This window comes from Gymnodraco acuticeps, unplaced genomic scaffold, assembly GCF_902827175.1.
Source record: "Gymnodraco acuticeps unplaced genomic scaffold, fGymAcu1.1, whole genome shotgun sequence".
Lineage (NCBI taxonomy): Eukaryota > Metazoa > Chordata > Actinopteri > Perciformes > Bathydraconidae > Gymnodraco > Gymnodraco acuticeps.
In genome coordinates, this window is record NW_022991180.1 from 1259010 (window position 1) to 1282885 (window position 23876).

The 23876-nt window shown below is 38.6% G+C and overlaps 1 protein-coding gene across 1 annotated transcript; it reads right to left on the bottom strand.

The window, feature by feature from the left end:
• Positions 1-7724: 7724 nt before the first annotated feature.
• LOC117560960 (transmembrane protein 26-like) lies at positions 7725-20033 on the bottom strand. The gene is made up of 6 exons (XM_034238121.1): positions 19741-20033; positions 17429-17525; positions 16549-16638; positions 13650-13858; positions 13024-13103; positions 7725-7995 (listed from the first exon to the last, which is right to left on the bottom strand). The coding sequence occupies exons 1-6, from the start codon at positions 19929-19931 to the stop codon at positions 7727-7729; spliced, it is 936 nt and encodes a 311-aa protein (XP_034094012.1). The 5' UTR covers positions 19932-20033; the 3' UTR covers positions 7725-7726.
• Positions 20034-23876: the final 3843 nt, after the last annotated feature.

Below are 23876 nucleotides of genomic sequence, written 5' to 3' on the forward strand. Positions count from 1 at the left end.
ACACGCTTTACAACATCAGGAAGATACGTCCCCAGCTGACTCAGAAAGCGACTCAGGTTCTGGTCCAGGCTCTCGTCATCTCACGCCTAGACTACTGCAACTCCCTCCTGGCTGGTCTACCTGCATGTGCCATCCATCCTCTGCAGCTCATCCAGAATGCAGCAGCTCGTCTGGTCTTCAACCTTCCTAAATTCTCCCACACCACTCCGCTCCTCCGCTCCCTTCACTGGCTTCCGGTAACTGCTAGAATCCACTTCAAGACACTGGTACTTGCTTACCATGCTGCGAATGGATCTGGCCCTTCCTACATCCAGGACATGGTTAAACTGTATACCCCAGCGCGTGCACTACGCTCTGCATCAGCTAAACGACTCGTTGCGCCCTCGCTGCGAGGGGGACCCAAGTTCCCATCAGCAAAAACACGTGGGTTTGCTGTCCTGGCTCCAAGATGGTGGAATGAGCTCCCCATTGACATCAGGACGGCAGATAGCTTGCACATCTTCCGGCGCAAACTGAAAACTCATCTCTTTCGACTCCACTTCGAGCGTTAGAACTATTAACGAAGCACTTTTATACTAATAAAGGACTGGCTTACCTAAAGCCAGTTGAGTAGCACTTGAAATGTTTGGCTCTATGAAACCTGATGTACTTATATGATTCTGTTTTCTTCAAGGTTGTGTCTTCCTGGTCGAATGTACTTATTGTAAGTCGCTTTGGATAAAAGCGTCAGCTAAATGCAATGTAATGTATGCATTTCCTGCATAATATATGTTTCTCACAATTGTTTTTGTTAGCTGCGCACAGGTGATACTGAGTCTTCTCGAGTAATGGATTATGACCTCTACCATGCTTACATGGACTCGTATGTTTTATTTCATATCTAACAGATGTAAGAGAAGAAAAACATAAGTAAGAGAGAAAGAGATGGGTAAGTGAAAATAGAAAGAGATGGGGAAGTGAGGATGAGAGAGAGAGATGAGGAAGAGAGAGAAGAGGGAAGAGAGGGATAGGAAAGAGAGAAGAGATATTTGCGAGTTGCATACTGATACTGAGTCTTCTCGATTAATAGCTTATAGACAATACCATGTTTAAATAGACTCCTGTGTTGTTATTACATATGTGACATATGTAAGAAAAGGGAGGGGAGAGTCAATTATATTGAGTAATTGATTTCATATTGTAACATTTATTTCTCAAACTAATCTTTTATCAAACGGAAATGTACTTCTGATAAACTAATCTTTTATCAAACGGAAATGTACTTCTGATAAACTAATCTTTTATCAAACGGAAATGTACTTCTGATAAACTAATCTTTTATCAAACGGAAATGTACTTCTGATAAACTAATCTTTTATCAAACGGTAAATGTTATATTAAAACATTTAGAATCATTGAGAAGGGGTGATATCCACAGGGACTAGCTCACATTCAGGGTATATGCAGGAATCCTGAAGTCAAATGTAATACCTTTTTTAAGACCCTTTCCATACATTTTAAGACCTCATCGCAACTTCGAGTTCTAACCGGTTACATTGGTGACACACTTTACCTCACATTTACTATATTGATTGTAAGATAGCACAACTAAACAGAGTGCAGACAGACTACTGAAGCCTCCTCTCCACATGAACTTCAACCTCTCTGTGAAGGTCAGGTTTAATGCAAAATGCTGCTTTGTTGCTTCTGTACTCTGTGCTCTTTCATTCCAGTAAAACCATTAGAAACCATTAGAAACCAGTATTTGACCAATAAACAAAACAATTGACAACACTTTGAACTATGAAATATATTAAACTTTGGTGAGCTTCAGCGGGGTAATGCCATATAGGAGCTCCACAAATACCCAGGGGTTAAATTGGGCTGGGGCTGTCCGGGGCTAAGCCCGGCACATAGGACGATGCTCTGACGTCATCACCCTCACACATTTGTCATATGTTTACAAAAAACGATATAGGACTTTTCTCGTTCTTAATATAGACTATATTTAGGGTCGATATGTATATATATATATACCTTACTTTAAAATAGCAGATCTCTGTGACCGGATATAGTTTGGCTTAGACCCCGGCCCCACGAGGACGCATACAGTAAAACGCAAACGCAAAAAAGTATTCTGTTCACACGCATTCGATTCATTAACGTGTCCGTTCACACTAGACCACTGGAAATGCTGGAAATGCTGTAGTACATATGCCAGGCCTGTAAGTGGCGCTGCTGCCGCCACAAAATACACCAAAAGCAGTGAAGAAGACCCCGGAGCATGGTTGTCATGGTTGCCCTTCTGTTTATTCTCCGCGGTGGACGGCGTGTTCTCCTGCTGTATATCTCTCAGGTAGTCCACCAGCAGATAACCCCCCCCCCACAGAGCGGAGCAAGGCAACGAAACTTAAAATAAGAAGCAGCATTTTATGGCACGCTATGCATGGGGCCACCTTGAGGGGGTTTCCCGACATGTTGTTTCAGTAAATTAAAGGGTGTTTCATGTTGTCGTTGCTGTGGACCTTCTTAATACCTTGGAAAATGCCGTTTAATACTTTTTAAGACCCCGCGGACACCCTGACATTTAACTTAAAATAACATTTCTCTGCTTTGGACTGATGAGTATATGATACTTGCATGTTAAATGACTAACACAAACCTTACATTTATGCATGTGTCAGGAAGGCTCCCAAATAATTCTGAGGGGCCTATCCTATTTTTGTAATTGAATGATAATGTGCTAATCCATTACCAAGAGTTGTCTTCACTCAGGAAAACATCCCTATCAAGTGTTAACCCAATAACTAGGACAGCCCTGAAGGCAAAGGGTCAGAGAGAGAGGATCACACTCTCCGGCTGCAGAGGGCACCCCCAGCCACGTGCAAGGAGGCACGAGGTCGTTCGAGATGAGAGGATTCTAATCTTCAACTTTCTGAGGAGATGGGATGCTTCTTCATCTTTCTGCTCGGTGGGCTCAAGCAGACAACTCTGCAGGACGAGCGAGGGCTCTGCTCTCAAGCAGATAGAAGAAGGAATGCGGGCAGATGAGCCTCCATTTCACTGGGGGATCATAAAGTGCTCACTGAATGAGCCACAAAAGCAGAGCAATTGGGGGGTTGAAATATGGCGCTCTGATGAAGAAGTGTTTTGAGCCAATCAGCACCTCAGTGCTAATTCTACAGTATCAGGATGCCTTTACACACCAGACACTCTGTGTCATAAAGAGAGGAGGAGGACGAGTCAGGAGGACATGTTCTTCCAGCTCTTGTACAAAGATAACATTTGAATTGAAGGACCAGATGTTTACAGATGTACAATTCATGATTGTTTTTTATATTTCCGATGAACAGATATGTGTTAAATAGTGGTGATAAATATATTTTGTCAGATCAGATTACACTTTCACACTAAACAAAATTAATTAATTGATATTTTCAGATTATAAGGTATTGAACAATAAGATATTTCTAATATTATAACAGATAATGTTAATATCCTTAATTGTCCAGCAATCAGGCTTAACAACACTACTCTTCAATGTATTATCCATGCACAGAAAGACCTACAATGATGTTTTAAATGTTTAAACTTTCCTTTCCAGGTTTTTACAAAAGTCTTTGAATATTTGGCTAACTTTTCCTTTTCAGATTGTTAAACATTTTGAGAATTGTTTAATTTTCCCTTCAGATTTTGAAATGACATGATTGATAGTTGAAGTAATGTAATTATGTTATCATGCCATAGTCTTTTGATTTAATATGTAATGAAGTAAACGTAAAGAAATCCTAAAATTGAGGACACTGTAACTTTGCAGATTATACAAATTGATCAAATCACCACTGTTAATTTTATACCTTAACTGTGATTTTATACCTCAGCTGGATCTGTTATGATCCTGATTCTATACCTCACCTGGATCTCTTATGATCCTATGTTTTAAATGCATTTGACTAGTGATTGCCTTAAAGTAAACCTTTAAACTGCAAGCTGGTTTTGATTTTATAGTTTGATAAGTGAGATCAATTAATGATTACATGTTAAAACATATTATTTTAAAGAAGATGTTTTTGCTATTATGCATCTGTGTTTTATGTGTGTTCATTATTGTGCTTGTGACAACAGATGATCCAAACATTGATGAAAGATGATTGTCTGTATCAATCATTGTGGTTGAATGTTTCAGTCTTATTCTACTTTGTGATGTAAATTGATGTATGGTGAGACCACATTCAAATCTGAAGACACCTATTGACCAAATTATTATTAGACTAATGTTTTCAGGTTATCATAAATGATTAAAAAGAGTGGGCTGTTAGGGATTAATTTTGTCAGTGTTTGACATCAGAACTCCTGCTCGTCCCGTGTCTCTCTGAGTCCTGACTCTCCATTGCTACAGAAGTTTCCCTTACAGGAAGGCAATACTGTGTTTGTAGATTTAACATTTGCTCTCCAATGCAAACTTGTTTTTATGGTGGATTGTATTTAACATTGAGATTATAGTACTTTTTAAGGTGTCAGGTGAGGAGTGCAAACCTGCTTATAATCTTTATTTTTGGAAAATATTAGATGAAAAGTATGCATTTGTGTTTTCATTTACGCATATAAGCAACAATATAGGTCGATTAAATAAATGCTATTGTAAAATAGTACGGGAAATTCCAAATAACGCCTAATAGAAAGTATTGATCCCCATATCAAAAATACTGCTTATGTAAAAGTCATTTTCCAAGGAAATTTTTTAAATATTAAGAAAGAGAAATGAGGACACAAACAGCCGTATGAATTCTTTTATTTGTTCTGTGTCAGGCCAAGATACAGATAGAAAGACTGTAAAGATAACATTTGGATAGACCTGGATAATGGATGATATTTTGATGGTAAACAACTACAACATATAAAATGAAAAAACAAATGATAGAAAAAGTTAAAAAGCATTTTCTGAGGTTGCATTTCTTCACATAAACCAGGGAGTTATAAAGCATACTAAAAATGAATTGATTTAATTTTACTTGCCTCCATTCTCTATATTTTTCAAGGTATTCCAGTTTGAAACATAACACAGAGTTAAAACATCAGTCACATGTGGCAAACAGTAACAGTAAGGTTAGAATAATTTTGAGATTATAAATCCAATGCAAATCCAGCATCAGGACTAAAACCACCAGACTCGGGGACAGTTTCATCCCACAGGCCATAAGACTATTAAACACCTGAACTTTGAAACAACATCCATAACATTCTACTATATATTATCTAATATATCATATTCCAATCACTTGTATAGACTCTTATTTCACTATTTCTTACTATTTTTCTTTTTGTATTTAGTATTTACTTGCACTATATTTTTCTGTTTTATTGTGTTGCACTGTTGGAGGAGCCTGTGACATAAGATTTTCATCGTCATGTATGTATGACCAATAAAAGCATTGAACCTGAACTTGAATGACTTTAAGACCTGTGGGTAGCATTTCTCTCCTGTTTTTAAAGCGTAAATTAAATAAATGTTCCCATTCAAATGTAAAAAATATCAGAATTCCTGGTCTTCCTTCTCCAATGTTGCTCATATCTGACTGAAACTACCATAGGATGTTTAAACAATCAGTGTTAACTTCCTGTCTGGGTTAGGACAGAGGAATTTCTCTCCCTGGATCTCAGCTTCAGTCAACACTTTATGCCATCTTTATCTCTCTGTCATCCTGTTTTCCCTGTGCTCACTTAGACACATTAGAAAGCTGCCGAGTACTTATCTAAACTGAAGCCTGAATTCAGTATCTGTTCCTGCATATGTGATGTGTTGGGACAGCATTTGTTCATTTTATTGTGCTGACAGACTTAGAAATGCCTTGAACATTATTCAGGAAGTATTCAGACCCTTTACATAGGTTAGGGAACTGATAATACACTGTGAAAATACTCGGCAAAGGTTAGTGGTTATTGATTTTAAAAGACCATAAGAACATAAAAAACAGTACAAAACGATACAAAAAATAGTATAGTATTGTAATTCATACATTATACAACTGCATAATTAAAGAAAAACACAATAACACATTATATTGTGCGTAAGTGTGCTCATGAGTGTACAAACTGTTCCTACCTCAATATCAAATCACAAATAAAAACACATAATAGGATAATGTCATAAAGCTTGTGAGAACTGCGTATGTGGATTGTTGGACTTATTGGTTGTTTTGTAATATAAAAATAGTTGAAACATTTTTCTTGCTGTTTTGTATATAAAGTATTCGATCATTATTTATCGTAATGTTTAGTTCAATTCAGGAGTTGTTTATGCTTTTGTTCTGAAAGGCAGCTTCAGGCACTGTGATTTGGGTATTGGAGATAAGTGGATATTTGGGTATTTTACCAGGGAAAAATAGGACCTGGAACCTTTTTCTTTGTATTTTTCGATTGAGGAAATCTAAAAAAATAAACTGCATACCAAATCCCTACCTGGACGATGGACTCTATCCCGCATTAAATTCACTATCTGCTGCTTCAGTGGCAGTTTGATTTTTTGTTTGTTTTGGTGCAAATTGTTCATACATGCGTTTCAAATTGTTTCACAGCTGCAATTGCAGTTTTTATCCATCCAATGTAACTGTAAAACTTTGGGTGTAACATCTCTCCATTTCCCCCATTCCCCTGTGAGATGACTCGTCAAATATACGGGACGTCGCTGGGATTGTCCCCTATTCTCCTAGGCTGCAGTCGAATAGTCCATTTAGCTTAGGAACCTTCCTAACCGAGTGAAATGACCCGGAAGTCCCTCAGTGGCAGCCATGTTAAGTGCCGTTCCAATTCTCTAAATGAAAGGAAAGGAGGTTTCAAACTTCCTTTATAACCTCCTTTAGCTTAGGAACCACTGGACCTCCCTCACCGAAAGGAGAGGAGAAAATGCTGCCCCACAATGCTTTGCGGCCGCAGCATTTGCCGTCACACAACAGTCGGCCGTTCACGGACACAACCGATTATGACCGAGAAATTATATCATGAAAGTTACGGTGCTTATTAAGCATTTTAAAACGTATGTGGTAAGTTGCCCAAGTGCTTTGTTTTGAACGATCATCAGTATTATAATCAAAAAGAGAAATATGAACGTTAGTTTTTACTGAAATGATCAAATAAAGTCGACATTTCACAGTCTTCACTGAGCTGTGTGGAGTTTGTTCAACTTTTAAAAGATGTTTGAATGGTGATATACACAGTGATAGATGTTAAGGACTAATGTTTATAATAAATACATTTGTATTGATTTTAAGATCTTTTCATACAATCATACGTATTGGGATCTTTTGTATTGATGTGGACCGGAGGGAGAGGGTGACGAGCATAAGTTTCACTTTCCTTTTTTATTTCAATTCCAACTTTGGTCATGAAGAATATGTTTCTCTGTTGTCCACGTTCATAAAGCATAAAGCAACAGCATCAGAGCACGGTGCAGAGTCTCTAGATGAGTTTACAGTAGTCCCTCGTTCTTATTATACATCCATGTTGTAGTCCGCTATAGAAAACTAGTTTCCATAGTTTCCCCACAGCAGCAGACGCACATTTATGACGTCTGCTGGCGCATCATAAACACGTCGGATAGTGAAAGTGCAGTTGGATTCTCTAAAGTACCGCAGTCTCTTCTCCTAAATCCTTTTGAATTCTCCTATCCACTATCCCTTAACCCCATGACGTTTCACTCAGAGGTCAAGGAATAGACGATAGAGTTAGAACTTAGGAGCTGATTTTTGGACTATTTGACTGCAGCCCTGGAGTCCTGACATAAGACAACCAACCTGTACAAGTTCAGTATGACCACCAGGAAGTTCTTGATGGCGAAGAAGCCCAGCATCTGGTGGAAGACGTGGAAGTAGATCATGACAGTGAGCCTGACCACCAGGAAAGGCCCGTCTTGGATAAACAAAGCCTGTGCGATAGTCCACAAGTCTGTGCTATGTTTGCTTAACATGGTCACTTCCTGAGACCCCTCCTCACAATCATTCCTTGGCTTTGTGTTCACCACTATGTTGAGAAAAGAGACAAAAAACAGATGGTCAGAAAGGAAGCAACAGTAAAGGGTCTCCAGTGTTTTTGTTAAAAATAAAAAGCCTGAACATGGACATAGGTTGAAAAAAGCTTATTATTAAATCTGTTTGCACTTATTTTCCTTATATGTGAGCATGCCTGTGCTTTCACTGTTTCACATTGTATCAAGGTGTCCTTGAGATTCCTGTGAATCCCACAATTTATGATAAAAGCTTTTGGTTTCAATATTAAGCCATGCAGATAGTTTGAATTGTTTGCTGCATTTTTGTGACAGACCGTAAGCTAAAGTAATAGTGAACTATAGTTAATGTAGTTTTTGGTGTCTGCATGGTCAATTATAATCTTTCAACCTAAGATTTTAGGCAAGCTTGGCTCAAAAGTCTATAAAGTGTTAAGCAAAAAAGACAAGACATTTCAAGCAGATGGAAATCATTTAATATAAATTGTTTCAGAAAAGCTACCTAAATAAACCTAACTTTGCTTTTTATTCCAAAATCTTAACAGATTACTCTTTGCAGCTGCGTCACATAGTTACTGCACTTGTTTTCAAAAAAGTATTGTCCGCATTATTTGTGGGGGGCAAAGCCCATAGTGTTTCTTTAAATGTGAAAAAAGTGTCCCCAACACTTTTTCTAAGTGTAGCCTACCAGTCGTTTTTGAATATTTATGTCAAATATTGTAGGCCTTCGTTGTCGCTTTTAATGTCGCATTTGTAGAGTATAAACAAAAGTTATTAAACATGAGAAAGTTTAACAAAAGCAATACGCAGCAGAGAAGAGGCGGCTGCTGTGTCAGCAGCGCTGAACGTCCGCACGAGGGCAGCGACCTTATTATACATCCATGACAGCGACCCGCAGATTTAACACTGACCTCAGCTCACACTCAGGAAACAGAGTGCGGAGTCGGTACAACAAATGTGTAACCCTATGCGATATGGTTAGAAGGAAGCTAAATGTGCCTCGGCATAGTATAAAGACTAGCAATGAATCAATGGTTAAATGCTCCAGCCAGAGAATCGGAAACTCAAACACACCTATAGGTGCATGGTGGATGATATTGCTAGCATGCTAATGTGGCTCCTTAGGTGACTTCTACGGTAACTGAGGAACTTTAGGGTTTCATTCAGTTTGAGCTTGTTTAGATGTGGACTGGTCAATCTGAACTATCAGAAGTTTGGGAATAAACCAAGTTAAACAGAGACAGCGCAGAGAACCCCCCGGAGGCCGTTCACCCTGGTGAGTGCAACAAACATAGGAATAGAAGGAGAGTAGAAGGGATAACTTACCGTTCACCGTGTGGTGATTAAAACAACGTTAGTTAAAAAGAAAACGGTGATCATAACTGTATATGCACATACAAACATTACAGTCAAGTTACATCAGAGAAACATGGCCTCCACTCTGACCACCCTGCCAGGGTCGGCTCTAGAACAAATCGAATGGGGGGGAAATCATTTACCACGGGGGGCACACACTGCCGTCAACAACCAACACACAAACACCAACGCAACTTCAAAAAACATGCTGTAAAGTCTATTGTCTTTCACACACATTGCAGGGGTGTAGTGCTATTTTATAGCACACCTATGACTGGCACGACCACCAACACAGAAACATATGGACATAGGCCACCATATAAAAGTGTGCAAATGTATTTAGTATCCTATTCATGTGAACATGTTTTAGGTGGGGGGTGGACCTAACCTCCTCTAGGGGGGGTCTGGGGGCATGCTCCCCCGGGAAGATTTTTTTTTAAATATTGAAGTTAAATGCATCAATCTGGTGCACTTTGAGAGCAAAATGAAGAGATCTATGGATAGTCTACCTCTCTCAGCATCCATATGAAACAGAACTGTAAACAGATGTACTTTTTCTTTATGGATATTTTACTAATCACTCCCCTTTTAAACTGTATTCTTGTGTTACTGTCATATAGTATTTCATACCCGTTTTTCATTTATTCTCTTATTTTTTAATAACTATAATGATCATATAAAGGTGTTCCTCGCAAATAATTGTTTACATAAATGGTGACCAAACCGTTTGAGACCCACTGAGATAACTTACACTAAAGTTAACTATCTAAACACTGAGAGAGTCCTTTACCTCACTGAGCTGACGTTATAAGATCCTCTCAGTCTGACAGGAGAGGACTCTCCTCCACCTTGGTGTAGAAACAGATCTTTATATCCGTTAGCATAGCTAGCTAACCAGATGCTAACAACAACGTTACCGCTCGCGCACTCACAAAATGCGCACACAGAGCCGAGCTTCAATGAAACACAGAGACCCAGAAGTACTTGTACAGTATACTGTACTGTACATCATATTATTGTCGATGGCTTTACTGTATAATCAGTATAACAGATTAACAGATCGCCACTCGCTTTCATCTAAACACACAGCCACGTAATGATAACAAAACAAAGGTCGGGGGTCATTGGTCAAGCACACCAATCAGAGAGCAGCAGTGAGCACACCTCAGGCTGTGTTTTCAATTCAATTCAATTCAAAACCTTTATTTATCCAGGTAAAATCCCATTGAGATCAATGATCTCTTTTTCAAGGGAGACCTGCAGCAGTAGGTTCCACAAGAAGACATAAACAACAGAACAACAAAAGGACATCATACAGCAAAATGTACAGGGATTACAATTTACATATTTAACCACAAGTACAGGTACCAACAGCAACTGATTTTGTAGCATCCAACCGAGCTTTAAAAACATGTAGTGGTACTAGCTTGGTAATTTTCCATTCTTTTTGCAGACTGTTCCATGTTAGTGGAGCTGCACATCTAAAAGCTTTCTTCCCTAAGACAGTCCTAGCACTTGGCACATTTAATAAAACCACAGCATGCGATCTCAGGCAATAAGTACTTTCGATTCGCCGAGAGATCAGGGAGCAGATATAAGATGGTAGTTTATCCAACATGGCTTTGTAAATGAAAAAGTACCAGTGACTGAGCCTCCGTACAGTAAGTGATGGCATAACCGCCTTGGTATACAGGGTACAGTGATGCGTAAGTGCTTTACAATTTGTCAAAAATCTCAGTGCACTGTGATACGCAGCATCTAACTTGCTCAGGTAATTGGCAGGTGCATTCATATATAACAAATCACCATAGTCCAGCACAGGTAAAAAGGTCACAGTGACTAGCCTTTTCCTGGCCTCAAGCGAGAAACAGGACTTATTTCTGTAAAAGAAACCTAGCCTAACCCTCAGCTTTTTAAGCAGGTTATTGACATGAAGTTTAAAAGTGAGACAGTCATCAAGCCAGATACGCAGGTATTTGTAACAGGTAACCACTTGTATTTGTATTGTTTATTTCTGATTTATTTCAAACAAAAAACTTTTCATGGAGACGTTTTCACTTATATGATTAAAAAAAACGGCAAAGTGGCAAGGCTTGCCCGCCCTGCGTTGGGGGGTCACAGTGACTCATTTGGGGGGGCATGGCCCGCGAATGACGCCGACCCTGCACCCTGCTGTTTTAAAAAAGAAAGAAAATGTGTTCTACTCTAAATCTATGTCTATGACAACACACCACACACTTACTGAACTCATTAAAACGTCAAGAACCACTCTGCCTTGCAACATAACGGTGTGTTTACACACTGTATAAACATGTTTTTCGTGGCTTAAATAGTGGTCTGGGGTCATAGATTGTTTCATAAGCTTTTTTTTTAATGGTTTTTAGTTATTTTTCTCTTTTTCTGGTTCATTCTAATGAAGGGGAAATTAGCGGTTTTAAACTATAGGCCTATGCCTATTTATAATTGATGATTGGTTGTACAACAAGGCAAATCATTGTTGGTTTGGCCATTAGGGTTCATGTAGCTGATTTGAATGCATACATTGACATTTAATGCAGTTTATTTTGGATCCTAATTATCGTAAAAATCAGTAGAATAAACCTGCATTCTTGGTTTGTTGCATTCTCCAACCCTTCTTGCCTGTGGGGAAAAGCTGTCTACAATTTGTCTTGTGTTTGGACATTCTTCTTTACTGTATAGACCACTAAGGCAAGATTGTGTAGGCCTCAACCTTTTCAACTTTCTCTGGGTTCATAGCATGCTCTCCACAGAGTTGTATATATAGTGTTAACAGTCTATGGCTCTATCAGGCTCCTGAACATATTGCACCTGTACGTCCACACTTGCTATGTTTACGTGGCATTCAAACAAAGTGGACACGACTGACTAACAAAAAGACACGCCCACATGAGTAAACACAAACACAAACTGAAGAAAAAGCAGCTTCATCTGTAAACACAACAGAGCTCGGAGTATTACATCTCTAAGTGCTCTGAATGCACTATAAGATAAGATATACCATTATCATCCCACTAGGGAGATTCAGACGGTAAAGCTACAGATAAAAGTTTCACTGTTAAAAGTCTCATCATCCATTTTTACATTATTGAATGTTGGGTTATGAATCATTTATAATAAAGGGGCCTTGTCTTTTCCGAGAACAGAGTTGTGCTGTTTCTAATCGCGTTACAATGTTACAATTGTTCCGTCAAAATGTGTGGGCGGGTATTTTGTGTGCTTATTATAAAAGGTTGCAGAACGACAGCTGCAAGTTGGGTCTTGCCTGATAACGGCTTTCTCTTATCAGCCGAGTTGAGCACTGGTGACATTGAATCTATTCATATCATGAATATATGGGACTGGATTTCATCCTGTAGACTGTCATCATTTGTACAAAGTCCTCAAGTACATCCTTCCTGTTAGTAATTTATGTTAGTTGTGATTCGTTTTTAGAACAATGTGTCTGTAATAGGGACTTAACTGTGGCTTGGGAGATGAACACAGACTTACGGGTTAAAATTTGACAAAGCTAGAGATAGTGGCGTTTTCAGACTACTTTTTACTGTTTCTTACAGCGGGCCTGGAAGCTGCTGACTAAACACATTGTTGGATTGTGTCACACTAGGACAAATACACAGCTGTATCTGCTTTATAATCACCAAAGTAATTAGTTTAAGACACACACGTACCAGCCAGATGTAGCGGGAACTGCAACATGCTCCAAGTCCATACAGCTAAAATTATGTAGACCAGTTTAGGATGGCTCGCTCTGGAAAAGAAAACAGAAAACATAGTCAAGGTCAGTCCTGTGAGTTCAAATAAATGTCAATAGGAAGATGCTAATTGCAGTTAATGCATTGATGTCCTGAGCTGGGCACACAGTTAAGGAAACTTCCCCTTCAAAGTATTTGAGTTCTACATCTTTGCATCTAGTGTTCATAAATAAGTGTTAAAGAGGCCCTATTATACTTTTTAGGGTTTTCCCTTTCCTGGAGTGTGTTTGAGCAATTGCTCTTTCATTGGATTTTAATATTATTCAATAATATAAAGTTAGTTTTATGGCCGGAAAATAAATGTATGATCATTTTAGAGTTGTAGTTTGTCAATTTTGTGGCAATTATGCATATTTGTATCTTCCTGGTATTAAAGCAGTACAGTAGTCATATCATATAACAATTTTTTATGTTTTTTATGTAAAAAGTAGCTAGTATCTATGAGTGTTAAATACATTTAATGTAGTGAAAAGAACAATATTCAAACTAAAATATAAATATGCTACTTATCCTAAAGTACAGCAAAAATATTCGCCACTCACTTGACATCAGACAGTGTCTCACAAGTGAATTCAAGGATGTCTGCCGCAGTGCCAACGAAAATTAGGAGAAGCTGCGAGAGCTCGTCACGTGTGACTCCGCCCCCCAGTGGGAGGACCCACTTCCCCACGATGAGGAGGAGGAGCATGGTCTGATGAAGACCCAAGATCCAATCGTTGGAGCAGACAGTCGTTAACATCTGGTTAAAGAACTGTAAAAGGAACATAGATTGAGTTTTGTCAATAACTTACACTAACCCTCTTACACTACATTCATCCCCTAATGTGCAGTTAGCTCTCAGCCCGTGCAATGCTAACAGTTTCTGATATGATTGTAGCTATTTAGAGGTAATATCAATTAAAGTGGAGGTGGGAATAGACATTTTTCCTCCTCATCAAGACCTATTTCTTGTAGCCAAAACAAAAGAGACACATTATATTAAGATTGAAAAAAAGAAATCGTTAATACACAAATCAAACCAAATGATATAAACTGAGTTGGGGTCTGTCTCTCAATACTTTCTGGCATCTTTTTAAAAAAGGCTCAATAATGCAAACAGCTTTGCACTGTAGTCAAACACGAGCAAACCGGAACTGTCTTCAATAGCTTTTGGACTACAGTATAGGTTAATGGCAGAGGAAAATAAATTGTATAAATAGGATTTTTGTCCAAAAAGAACATTGTAGTGTATCACAAGAGTTATCTGTATGAAACTCCAGTTTGTTGCAGAATGTGGACTTTGTTTTTGTAACTGAAACACAATAACGAGCTGAGGCATGCAGACTAGGGCTGCAAAATATATTGTGCGATATTAAGTAGGCAAATTAACTCAAACACGTCATGTTACAATTATGTTGCTGCTTGCTACAAAAGGAAAACTTGAGTGAGTGACATGCCGGCTCTGCATGCACAGCAAACCACCAATCACAATCATTCTTGATCAGATCACAGCAGGATAACCGAGCTAGCTCAGCTTGTTGCTCTGATAACTTTAAATCCAGAAGTCCGTGACTAAAATCCTTTATCCGGTTAAATATCGTTAAAAAAATACCAATTGTATAGCATTAAAGTTCAAGAAAGGGTGGTTTGCGGACCAAAAAACGGTCTTTTCTTCAATTCCTGTATTTTTTCATATCGCAGGGGAAGAAAATATCGCAATGTCAGTTTTTTCCAATATCGTGCAGCCCTAATGCAGACCGTTTTTGGAGTTGTGCCCCAACAAATATTAGCTTTCTGATCCCCTGAGCTTAAAGGGTGTGGTGGTGGTCTAGCTGGTGTTTATGTTAAGCCATTTTAAAAGGTTCCCTCTTACTGTTATTGGTTACATGGGTTTGTCAGGCTCTTTGTTACAATTGGCAAAAAGTCACTGCCCTCTCATTTGTATCTCTTTGTAAATTATGTTTTGTTTTTGCATTCTACGGTTTGCTCTCAGTTCTGTCTCTTTTCACAGGAAGCTAAACACAAAGACGGCACTCATTGACATTGGGTCAGTCACAGACACATTTGCGTACTTCTTCATTTTTAATTCTGCCGTTGATGCTGTTCATAATAATTGCCTTGTTTGTCTGAGAACTGGCACAGTGTATTTCTGGTTGTAATGTTGCGTTTCTCCGACCTGTGGAGTTCCTCAAGGACCAATAATTGGGCCTATTTTATTCTTATCCACATGCTACAGTATTGATACTTACAAATACATACATAATTGCATTCCTTCACCCCTGTTTTTTCACTTCCTTTTTCCCAGTTTTAGAACATTTTGAAGTTACATCCCCACAGATTCCCCTTAAATTCAAAGCAATGCTCCATCTAATTGCAAAAGGGATGCATCCTTAGTGTCTGATCTTAATGAGGATGCCTGCATTTATAATTATTAAGGATATTTAAATAACAAGGACTAGGACATCCCATGTCTAATGAAACTAAAGAAAGTTGTATATTTCTTAGACATATGTTCTATACAAAACAATCATCCCTGATCATGTTACAAGCACAGTTGACTGACTGTTTAAGTTGTGTGGACCTTGACTAAAAATGTCCACCAGAGATAACAACAAGGGTAGGGGGGTTTCTTCTTCTCGGCATCCGGGCCTGTATTTGTTGGAAGATGCTGTGTCTCTTGATGTTCATGTTATTCTCATCTGCATTCACTCCAAGTAGCTCTGAGTAACTCTCCTCAGGGATCTGATATTCCCCAGAACTGGCTTCCAATCAGCTATAAGATCTACACATCCACAGTCTGTTTGATACTGAAGATCAACAGTATGGTGTTGCATAAAGTAAAGAGAAGTGCGAGTAACTTAGCACTAAGAAAGACACATTTTACTTTAATGGCAGTGTTGACAGTTTGGTTTTTCTGCAGTAAATTGCAGGCAAATTGCATGATTTGTCTGCATGAGAGAATCCGTTCAATAGTTTTACCACTTATCTTTCATTGTAAAAATCTTTCAAAAAAACACAGAAAAGTAGTAGTAGAAAACTAGATTTGATTGAATCATGTATCATCATTTTAATATCTGTGTGTTCAATATGAAGATCGCCAGCAAGCAGTTAGCTCGGCTTGGCATACAAACAGAAACTGGGGATAAACAGCAAACCTGGAGCTATAGGAACATATGCATCATATCAGCCCTTGGAAGTAAAAACTGGAGTCTATTTTCCTGGAAATCTCACAGAGAAATTCTAGAGAAATCTGCACTTTTATGTTCGGTTTCATTTTAGGAGCTTGTGGTTAGTTTAATTTCCACAAATATGTTGCATCTGCAATATAAATGACATCCAAGAAAATCCTGGAACACCTTTTTTAATGCTTGTTCATTTCTGTTTTTGTCGGGCACATCAAAAATATGATTTAGAATAGGAGGCAAATAAAGTAAAACACATCTTTTAGTCTATCATTCTTACCATCAAGGCGTCGGGGTTTGTTTCATTTCCCACGGTCCTGTTCGGGGTCAACAGCTTACGCATATTCTCCCAGGAGTCAAGCTTTTTGCACTGAAAACCATGAGAAGAAGATTTGAACACACTTAATTGTACTTTTCGATATAAACATAAAAGCTAAAATGCTAAAGAAGAATTCAATGGAGTCAATGCATAATTGAATGACTGCAGCGATGTGTGCTAACATCTAGAGCAGGGGTGTCAAACTCAAGGCCCGGGGGCCAAATCCGGCCCGCAACCTCATTTTATGTGGCCCCGCAATACCTTGCAAAGAATATAATGTTTATTATACGGTTACATGGGGATTTACAGAAGCACGTTGCCCATAAACTACATGTCCCACAATGCATCTGAAATTTGACTTTTATCTTAGAATTTGACTTTTTCTCAGAATTATATTTTCTTTTCTTCAAAATGTTAGTTTTTTTTAAATGTAATTTTTTTTTCAAAATGTCACTTCTTTTTTTTGTTTTTCCAGAATGTGGCGTTTCTTTTAAAAAAAATGTGTGACACTCACTGAAGAGACTTGACTTCTGCTTTCAGACTTAGTTAATTATGAAGTTATTAGCCTATCCGATAATAATCCAATGCAGAGGCAATCATGTAATATAATACATTATTTTATATATATTACATATATGTATTTTTATATAGTCTTAAAGTTACAACCGGCCCTTTGAGTGCAATCATAATGCTGATGAGGCCCACGATGACATTTATTTTGACACCCCTGATCTAGAGTTTTGCAACCCTCCCACCCATCAACATTTGTGAATAGATAACATGTTTGGGAAGCTTGGGAACTGAGGTTTAAAACTCTGTCTTAGTATTTGCTTTTTGCTACCGGCTGGTCGCTGACATTTTCCGTCTGGTCTGGGAGCTCCAGGATCCAAATGGTGGGAATGATGCTGATAAGAAACAGTAAGATAGGCGGGGAAAACCTGCAAGAGATCCAGCAGAGCTTTAGCAACATAACATCAGAAAGTGGGCACATAGTGAAGAAAGATGTGATACCATAATTCCAAAAAGACAAGCAAAAAATTGTTAATAAATATAAGAATGATGTTGAGCTGAAATGATTAGTTGATTATATGAAAATAGGTCAATTGACAGATAATTAGGTTGCAGTAAAGCAGTGTTTCTCAAACTTTTTCATACCAAGGACCACTTAACCAAAAAACAAAAAAACACTCACGGACCACCTAACGCCCCAAATATCCAAAAACAAAAAGGCCTGCTTACCACTCCAACAGTTTATAACAAATGACAGCCTAATAATGACAGCTTAACCTTCTCTATATCGCCTCGTTCACACATTGAATCAACAATACAAATACAACTACAGATTATATAAGCATTTCGTTAAAATGCCATTTAAAATGCCCTCAGGTTTTACACCTCTTATGAAATGTAGACTACATTTATTACGGAGTTTATGTCTGAGCCAACAGACTCACAGATCGTTGGCTACTGAGAGAAATGCAAAACAAACTGCATGTAGCACGACACAAACCTCAAAATAAAATACAGTAAAGCTATGATTGCAGGCCCTAGTTTAACTCTCTGAGGTCCAAGCCATTTCTTCACGTTAGGCTCGCCTGGGCTTTTTTTGTAAAAAAGCTATTAAAACATGAACCTTGGTGGCCATCGGCCTGGCCTGCAGAAAAATAAAAAAACGTTTTTGCAGCCCCAACAACAGCCTCTGATTCATCAACAGACGTCATGTAATGCTTCATTGGATGCATATATTAGATATATAATCTATATCTAACTCCTAAAACATCTAAATCTACTTCCAGCCTGGATAAATGTTCATAAAAGACATCCATTGTTTGTTTTATACGCTTCTTGAAATCTAAAATAAAAACACATAGTTTTTCTAGAACAGATAACAAATCGCCTGAAAATGGTACAAACAAGTGGCAACATGTGTGCCGAAGGTGTTGCCCTGGGCTATATCATGCAATCAAAGGAAATCGAAAGTTAAACTCACTCCATTGCGGAGATATTCCCGCGAGAGTGCGGAAAACTTTAATAAATACATTTATTTCAAATGTGAAATTGTACCAATATACTCATGGACCACCAGTGGTCCGTGGACCACACTTTGAGAAACACTGCGAGTAAATTAATCAATTGTGAAAATTCTAAATAAAAAACACAAGAAAGTTGATTTAGCTGAATTTCCATTATAAGGATCCTGAATATCAGTAAACAAGTGACTTGAAGCATGATTCAAGTTAATTAAAATGTCCCTTATTTATGATTACCCTCTTTAAGATTTATTTCCCACAAAAAAATGTCTTTCTGTTGTACTGTTAAAATGTCTAAGGGGAGGGAATTCTACGATATGTAGATGTTGTTTTAATATTTGAGGATTATCAGGATAACGTTGTGATTCGCAATTATTTAAGCTTGCTCATATCATCCCATGTCTGTGCCCAGCATTTGAAATATTATTATTTGTTGTTCTTGTTTGTCAAATTGTTTGAAGATGTCTTCATTGGCTCTTTCCATGATTCATCATTTTATTTTATAATGTGCAGCTTGTTTGATAAAGACTGTAGTTGCAGCCCTACACCTGGGTACTTTATCATCACGTCTAATTGAATCTGATTTACTTTATGTAAAATATTTTAATAATTTGAGTCTTTTGTGACTTAAACAGTTTGTCCAGTAGTTCGATTTTTTAAAGTAGCTCAAGCTATGTTAGCTAAGTCTTAATAAATAAACAGGATAACAAAACAAATGGCTGGACATCACTGAGCATAGAAAGGAAATTATTGGGTGGATGCTTAAATTCATAAATAAATACAGTGAAATACAGGCTATTGTTTACAGATTAGTTATGGTCCTTGAGTTCTGGGGTTACACCCTCACACCCCATCCGAACTGCCCCAGGAGGGCTGCACAATAGCAGAGGACTGAGAGGAGGGGACAGGCAGGATGCAGGGGTCTATTTGGGGCGGTGGGGGAAGGGTTAAAAACGGGATAAATGACAAAAGCTTAAATTACTCATGCATACAGCCATAATGTAAATCTGCAAACAAGATTTCTGAGATTAGTTTTACACACAAATACATGCATTACATTAAATGAAACCCTAAAGCATAGCATGCTGATTAACTAACACTTAGAGCATGCACCACTTCTTACCATTTGTAATCACGTCCACTTTGTCTCTTCAGCGTTACTATCATTTCCACGACAAGCGGCAGAAAGAGGAAAGTTAGGAACCAGTACGTGTTGTCCTTCTTCTCCGATGTCACCCTCCACACGCCGATCAGAGAGACCAGGACAAACAAGGCTCTGGTTATAATCGCACATATAGACTTGAAGAGCCCCATGACTGCAGGTTGCAGGTCGCAGAGAATCCTGAAATGAATCTCCTCCTGAGAGTCGGTTCAGCAGCAGCAAGGGTGATCAGATGTTGAGTTTAGTTCTTCTGAAAAGAGTCCCCAAACTTTAAGCCACGCCTAGAAAGACACGCACATCCAGTTGTACCTGCAGGGAGGGAGGCGGCGGGATCATAGAGGAGAGAGGGGGAGGCGCTGAGTTCGTCTGGTAGCCAAGACAGATAGATAGACAGATAGACAGATAGATAGACAGACAGATAGATAGATAGATAGATAGATAGATAGATAGATAGATAGATAGATAGATAGATAGATAGATAGATAGATAGACAGTGGAAATACACATTTCCAGTAACAAATATAATGCAGGATATTATTGTGCAAGAAATTGATTATTCAATATTAAATTGAATATAAATGTAAAATGTACAGTGGGAGTTTAAGTCCAGTGATAAGCTATAGAGTTATTGCAGTGGGCAGGAATGTTTTCCTGTATCGGTCCTTGTGACCAACCCGGTATCACGGCAAGACGTGAACATGTGACGATTGACCATGCTGGGAGACGTGAAGATGTCACGGTTTCGTCCCCTTCAAACGTGACCAGGGTCGGCATCATGGGGGGTCATTCGAGGGCCATTCCCCCCCAAATGAGTCACTGTGCCCCCCCCCCAACGCAGGGTGGGCAAGCCTTGCCACTTTGCCGTTTTTTTTTTTTTTTTAATCATATAAGTGAAAACGTTTCCACTAAAGGTTTTTTGTGTGAAATACATCAGAAATAAAGAATACAAATATAAAACACAGCCTGAGGTGTGCTCACTGCTGCTCTCTGATTGGTGTGTTGCTTGACCAATGACCCCCGACTTTTGTTTTGTTATCATTACGTGGCTGTGTGTTTTAGATGAAAGCCCAGTGGCGAATCTGTTCATCTGTTACACTGATTATACAGTAAAGCCATCGAAAATAATATGATATACAGTACAGTACAAGTAGTCTACTTCTGGGTCTCTGTGTTTCATTCAAGCTCGGCTCTCTGTGTGTGTGTGGCACGATCGCATTTTGTGAGTGCGCGAGCGGTAACGTGGAATGTTGTTAGCATCTGGTTAGCTAGCTATGCTAACGGATATAAAGAGCTGTTTCTACACCAAGGTGGAGGAGAGTCCTCTCCTGTCAGACTGAGAGGATCTTATAACGTCAGCTCAGTGAGGTAAGGACTCTCTCAGTGTTTAGATAGTTCACTTTAGTGTAATTTATCTCAGTGGGTCTCAAACGGTTTGGTCACCATTTATGTAAACAAGTATTTGCGAGGAACATGTATATGATCATTAGCCTATAGCCTAGTTATTAAAAAAATAAGAGAATAAATGAAAAACGGGTATGAAATACTATAGGACAGTAACACAAGAATACAGTTTAAAAGGGGAGTGATTAGTAAAATATCCATAAAGAAAAAGTAAATCTGTGTACAGTTCTGTTTCATATGGATGCTGAGAGATGTAGGCTATCCATAGATCTCTTCATTTTGCTCTCAAAGTGCACCAGATTGATGCATTTAACTTCAATATTTTAAAAATAATCTTCCCGGGGGAGCATGCCCCCAGACCCTCCTAGAGGAGGTTAGGTCCACCCCCCACCTAAAACATGTTCACATGGATAGGATACAAAATACATTTGCACACTTTTATATGGTGGCCTATGTCCATATGTTTCTGTTTTGGTGGTTGTGCCACAACCGTGCATGTATGCACAAGTCATAGGTGCGCTAGGAAATAGCACATACACTCCTGCAATGTGTGTGAAAGACAATAGACTTTACAGCATGTTTTTTGAAATTGAAGTTGCGTTGGTGTTTGTGTGTTGGTTGTTGACGGCAGTGTGTGCCCCCCCCCCCCCTTGGTAAATGATTGCCCCCCCATTCGATTTGTTCTAGAGCCGACCCTGAACGTGACAGCTACACGGTATTGTTAACCCATGTTAACCAGTGGAGAAATAACCGGAAATACCAAGCAAATGCTACCCCGACGTAATGATTTATTTTGTAATAGTCACACTCGATTACAGCGATTTTCTTGTTGCCCCAGCTGGTCGACACCTCTTTTAGCATAAACAAAGGCTACATTAATGTATTAAATCGATGTTAATCCATGCGTGTGGATGTGGAATTAACGGACGTGACGTTGTGCGATTGAGTTGCCAAGCAACAGCTTCGGTTCATGTTAATTTACAAACTATTCAACTATAACCGTAGTTATATTTAAAAATATGTTAGAAGGCCTCACGAAATACTTTAATGCACATTAAAATGTAAATGTGAAGGAATGTGTGTATAACAAAATACATCGGTCATTAAACGAAACCGGAAACAGACGTAGGCAAGATCTTCAGCTCGATGATTGGATGGTTATCCGCAATGCATTCTGGGATTTGGTGTTTATGTGATGTGAAATCTGAAAACGTTTTTTAAAAATACAATAATACTTTATTCCGAGTGTGCTTGCGTTTCTCTTTGAAAGTCATCACATAACGGCATTGTAATACACGGTTCGGCTGCATTAAATATGACATATCTGCCGTAATTCTCTATTTATAGAGCCCTGCTGAGAAGACTTCTAGACAAACAGGAGAACTGCCGCCAAAACTGAAGATGTGACGTGGATCATAAATATATAGGCAATTAAACAACATCTTACATTTATTTTCACACAATACGTCTCCTTGCAGTATCAACACTAATTCGGCTGACTTTTATATTTGATCCAATTGGTAGATAGGCTGTATTTACACCATAACCGTGCACAGCTGATAGAAAGGGACACCTGGTGGTCAAAGCACGTTATTGAATTGTATTATTTTATTATTAGATATTAATAGGAGGATGTGCAAAACAGACAAACTAATAAGGCTTAATTTAAACATTAAAGAGTACTTTAGGTTAAGGTCTTCTTTTGAATAAGAAAAAAGCTTTAAGAAGAATATGGAGGGATGAAACCCTCTTGAAACCGCAGGTCCTTCCTTCCTGCAGCGGTCAGACTTTACAACCAGCACTGCCCCTTGTAGACCCTCCTACACACACCACAACACAGACTATAACCAGGGGTGCACATAACTTTTTTGCCCTGGTTCTCAAAGGAGCACCTGGAGATGTTGCTTGGTGCTCATCCTTAAAATGAAATAAACCGTAACTTTTGAGGGGGTCTTGACTTTATTTGCCAGACACACGGCACTGAACACACGTGCAGAGGTGAACACAGAACACACATGCAGAGGTGAACACAAGACAACATTAGCTCAACCAGTAATCCTACAAGCTGTCATCACTACCCTCCTGACTGTTCTCCTCACTGTCTTCCTCTCTGTCAGACATGGTAGCTGATGATGTAGGCCTACTACTTTCTCTCTGGTTGAGTCTGCGATTAGCTGCTTGCATCCACAAGTCAACAGCTGGTTTTGGGTCGAAAGTCTCTGTTGTCATCTTAGACAAGTGGATGTAATCAAATAAGTATGTGAACATAACCAATAGCCTACCATAGCCAATAACAAATTAATGTAACTTATTTTATTTGTGTTGTTCATTCAAATCTTATTTTACCTTAACATTTATTTATTTATGCATTTTTTTTGTATCTCTCCAGTTTTAAAGGATATTTTTGGTTACTGTCCTATAGTATACATTGGAATGATTTAAAACCTGTTTATCCCAATAATTATAAAGGAGTGCCTTGGAAATATGTGTTTACATAAATTGTGACCAAACCGTTTGAACTTAGACTACGAGTCCTTTACCTCACTGAGCTGTAGTTAACTTATCAGCCTCTCAGTCTGACTGGAGAGGACTCTCCCTCCACATTATTGTAGAAACATCTTCTTCTTATCTCCGTTAGAGCAGCTAGCACGGCACCAGATTATAATAACAACAGCGCTGGTACCACCCTCCCTCTC

Bases quoted from the DNA above. Each gene is read 5' to 3' on its own strand.
- LOC117560960 (XM_034238121.1), bottom strand. From the start codon at position 19,931: ATGGGGCTCTTCAAGTCTATATGTGCGATTATAACCAGAGCCTTGTTT. The intron at 17,526-19,740 runs GTAAGAAGTGGT...GATCTCTTGCAG, and splicing joins AGTGGACGTGATTACAAATG to GTTTTCCCCGCCTATCTTAC. The intron at 13,859-16,548 runs GTAAGAATGATA...TTCCTTTTACAG, and splicing joins CAAACCCCGACGCCTTGATG to TTCTTTAACCAGATGTTAAC.